The 3,797-nt window shown below is 40.2% G+C and overlaps 1 protein-coding gene across 1 annotated transcript in view; it reads left to right on the top strand.

Annotated features, from left to right (window-relative positions):
- Positions 1 to 3,394: 3,394 nt before the first annotated feature.
- SARC_00018 (hypothetical protein) overlaps positions 3,395 to 3,797 on the top strand; it is a gene marked incomplete at both ends in the record, with an annotated part of 7,108 nt that continues 6,705 nt past the window's right edge. The window contains one exon of the mRNA XM_014306311.1: positions 3,395 to 3,457. Coding sequence (XP_014161786.1) covers positions 3,395 to 3,457 — 63 coding nt within the window. The remainder of the gene's footprint in view (positions 3,458 to 3,797) is intronic.

The following is a 3,797-nucleotide window of genomic DNA, read 5'->3' as shown; positions in this document are numbered from 1 at the left end:
ATATATATTTATAATATATTTGCGTGTAGAGTTTCGAATGTTGCCTCATTTGCCTTGTGACTCGTGTTGTACTGTTGTTGGGGGCTGGGCCTGGGGATCAGAAAAGAAAATTGTCCATTGTCCTGTGTAAAAGCCAATAGTCCTGCCAGCTGCAGCCTCAGAAAAGGCAAGACGCTATAAAGTAAATTTTCGATGCGGCTGTGCCATCGATCGAAGTTCGAAAGTCCCAGCATCTGGTTTTAGTAAAGCAGTAGGGACTGGGGAGTGGGGGGGGGAGCCCTGGCCAAGTGGGCCCTGGCGTTTCCCGTTTAGCGAATGGCGGTTGGCTGACTGTTTTTTTTGTTATGGGGGTTTTTTAAAGTTTTATTTTTACTACTCTGCCGAGTCTGCCCAGAGGTAGACAAATATATTCTACCAGAAGTTCTTTTCTTCCAATCCGCTATGCAGTTTTAAACACTTCTGGGCTGTGAGCTAAGCTCAGTGAGCTGAGAATTGAGATTGAGAATTTGAGTGTCTAAGTCTCTGAGACTCTCTTCACTCTTGTTGTGAGTCCTGAGTCTTGACAAGAGAGCACGGCCCCCTAGATTTAGGATTAGGGTTGCGACTTTACGAGCAGAAATGAGGTTTCCTCCGATCGTAAATTTAGCAGAGACTCTTCCCTCTATCCAGAGAAAGGGTCGCGATAAGAGACTTGCGACTTGAGAGCAGAGTTGAGAGACTGATGAGAGAGCCTGGGACTCTAAGAGCCAAGAGCCCGAGACTGAGAGCCAGGCGCAAGGCCAGGGTGCTGTATTTTCAGTCTTGTGGACTCTTGGGCCTTGTGGTGGGTGCAAGACTGCAAGTTCAACTGTCCAAGCAGCTGTGCTTTTTTTTATTACTTTAAAAAAAAAAGGCTGGCAGCTGGCTCGCCTGGCTGGCTGACTGGCGGGCTTGCCCCCTGGGGCCTGAGCACCCTGGGCCTGGACCTGGATGAGAAGCAGAATGGAGGCGGAGGGATTTTGTCTCATGTGATGCAATTCTAAATAAAAGTCCCTCTTCGAGTCTTCTCACTCTTCTGGGATTGTTTCCAGAAAAAATACAAACACAAAGCATCTGCTCTCTACTCTTGTCACAGAAGCAGGACCGAAAATCGACTACCAATCTCAGATAAATACACATTGGATAATCTAGCAATAATGTAATACTGTAATTGCACCAGATTTAAATAACAACTGACCTGGTGTCTGCTTTTTTAAAATGGTAGTAGGACAGTAGGGCTTTTTTAATCACTACAATAGTCGATAGTCTACAGTCTACAGGCTACAGTCTACAGTTCCAAACTCTACACTCACTCAGCAGGTTTTAGCGTAATTACGTTTTTAAAATCATTTCGTAAACGTGAAAAACGTAGTACGTTTACTCGATGAGCCTTACGTCTATATGCACACTATGGCGCTCATAGGCGTAAGTTTATTACGTATCTACGTTTTACATGTATGGGTTACGTTACTTATGAGCCCTGCTCTGCAGTCTATTTACACTCGACACAATTCTACAATCTACACACTCTCAATTTTTTTTATTAATACTCATAGTCTCATACTCTCTCTCTCTCTCTCTAAGACTATATATATATATATACTATATTGAGTATACAGTCTATATATGTATATATATGGATAAAATCGAGCACTTTTTTAATTGGCGCTCACCGAGGTCGTCCTCAGGAGCCCTCTTTGGCTTTTTATCTTCTATTTATATTGGTTTCTAAAATATTTACTCGATTGTCGCAACTCGCGAGACACGTTTCAAACTAATATCCAATGGAATTGTTATATGAATCCATTATTCTTTCTTATCATACGTAGCAAACAATCAAAAATCCTTTTTAACTAGTTGAAATTGAGAAGTATACTAAAAATATCCGTCATATCACTATATTTTGCTACGGTTTTCAATTTCCATTGAATTACAAATAAAACAGTGAATCAAAAGTGAGCAACTGCTCTGGAGTCTGGACAGTATGAAAAAAAAAAGTCCGGGACTCCAGGTTTAGTTTACTGTGGACTGGTGTCCAATTTGTGGATACGAACCTCCTGGTGCAAATTGACCCAGACCATTTGGTATTTGTCCATGTTTTTTATATATAGAATTGGTTTGTTCTATATATGTAGTCCTAAAAATGGCTTTGTTTGTTAGTCAAAGTACGAAATTCTGAATGGACGTCCCGGTCCAGACTCCAAAGTCCAGACTCTCTCTAGAGTCCAGACTTCAAAGTCCAGACTCCAAAGTCCAGACTCCAAAGTCCAGACTCCAAAGTCCAGAATCCATAGTCTACTAGAGAGAAAGGAGAGAGTCTCCCGAACCCGGTGAGAGTTGAGATCAGAGTCTCAAGACCCCTCACTTCAGGCAGAAAATATTTTATTTATCACCGAAAGCGTAGCTGTAGTCCCTATTTCTTTTATTGAACTTGAAATCTGTCTGGAACGCTTTCCCCCATTTGTAGGCCCCAAAGAGGCCTCCGAGGGATCCTAAATGTAATTTTGTATCAAAAAATAGAGCTTACTTTGTGGGTCCGTCCCGTGAGTGACTGCAACAGTGCGTATTTATGTGTGTGTGTGGAGTGAAAGTGAGGGAGAAAAGGTGAGTTCTTTGCTACCCTCTAAAAAGAAACGTTTTTGGTCTCCGCGGCTCCATAGCCGTGCTTTATCATGCCCAAAGAGAGACCTATTGTAAACATGAACAATGCCCTTTTTAGTTTTTTAAAAATAAAGTCGTCGCTGGCGGCTGGGTTGAACTTGGGCATTGAGAGTTGAGAGTTGAGAGTTGAGACTTAAGAGCCGCCGAGAGGTTCAGAACTTCAGCCATTGTTCAAGTTTCAGCCTGAGGTCTCTACTACTAGACTACTAGAGTAGAGTCTCAGAATCAGGGTCACAGAGGCAGACACAAGCGGCCATCGGCCAGCCTCTCAGCCCTCAGGATGTCAGATCTAAGTTCTAACCCAATTAGTGATTACCCGAATGGACGGAATGGTCAATGGGTAAATCACGTATATCTCCTATTCATAATCAAGAGTTTCCATTGGTTAAAATAATAAAGTATGTTACGGACAAATTATTTATTCAACAACTGAAATAAAGTATTTATGAATTTAATATTATTTTTTATTAGACTCTCTCTACTAGATATTTTTCAATGGACATATTCTTTCAAAAGAAACAACCCAATCGAAGCGCTCCAAAAGCGATACGCTTTTCATTAGCCGGTAGATCGAGATATAGATTTGCACGATTGTGAAATGTGAAAGGTCTACGTCGTTCCACTATCGCAGCATCGCTAGTCGTTCTATTATTAAAATATACACGAGACACACTTCCTGGCTAATCAGCGCATGTTGCATGGCCAATAAGCAAATATGAGACACCCTTTTCCATGCAATCTTCGCAAGGAATGCGATCATGCCTCAGCCATCCTGGAGGTACACAAAATCGCTGCTATTGCTCATATCCATCCAGGACTGTCGATATTTTTAACTGTACCGGAATGATCATATACTGCTTGCATACTTGCTATAGATATTAACATTGACATGCTTATGAAAATATATATGTTTCTTTGTTTTATGTGTTATACAAATAAGATTAAGTCTCATTTAGAAGACTTTAATATTAACACACAAACGCTCACTCACACACACACACACACACACACACACACATATATATATATATATATATATATATATATATATATATATATATATATATATATATATATATATATATATATATATATATATATATATATATATATATATA

This window comes from Sphaeroforma arctica, assembly GCF_001186125.1.
Source record: "Sphaeroforma arctica JP610 unplaced genomic scaffold supercont1.1, whole genome shotgun sequence".
Taxonomy (NCBI): Eukaryota; class Ichthyosporea; order Ichthyophonida; genus Sphaeroforma; species Sphaeroforma arctica.
Note: the sequence above shows the minus strand (reverse complement) of the source record. Positions and strands in the feature narration are given on the sequence as shown.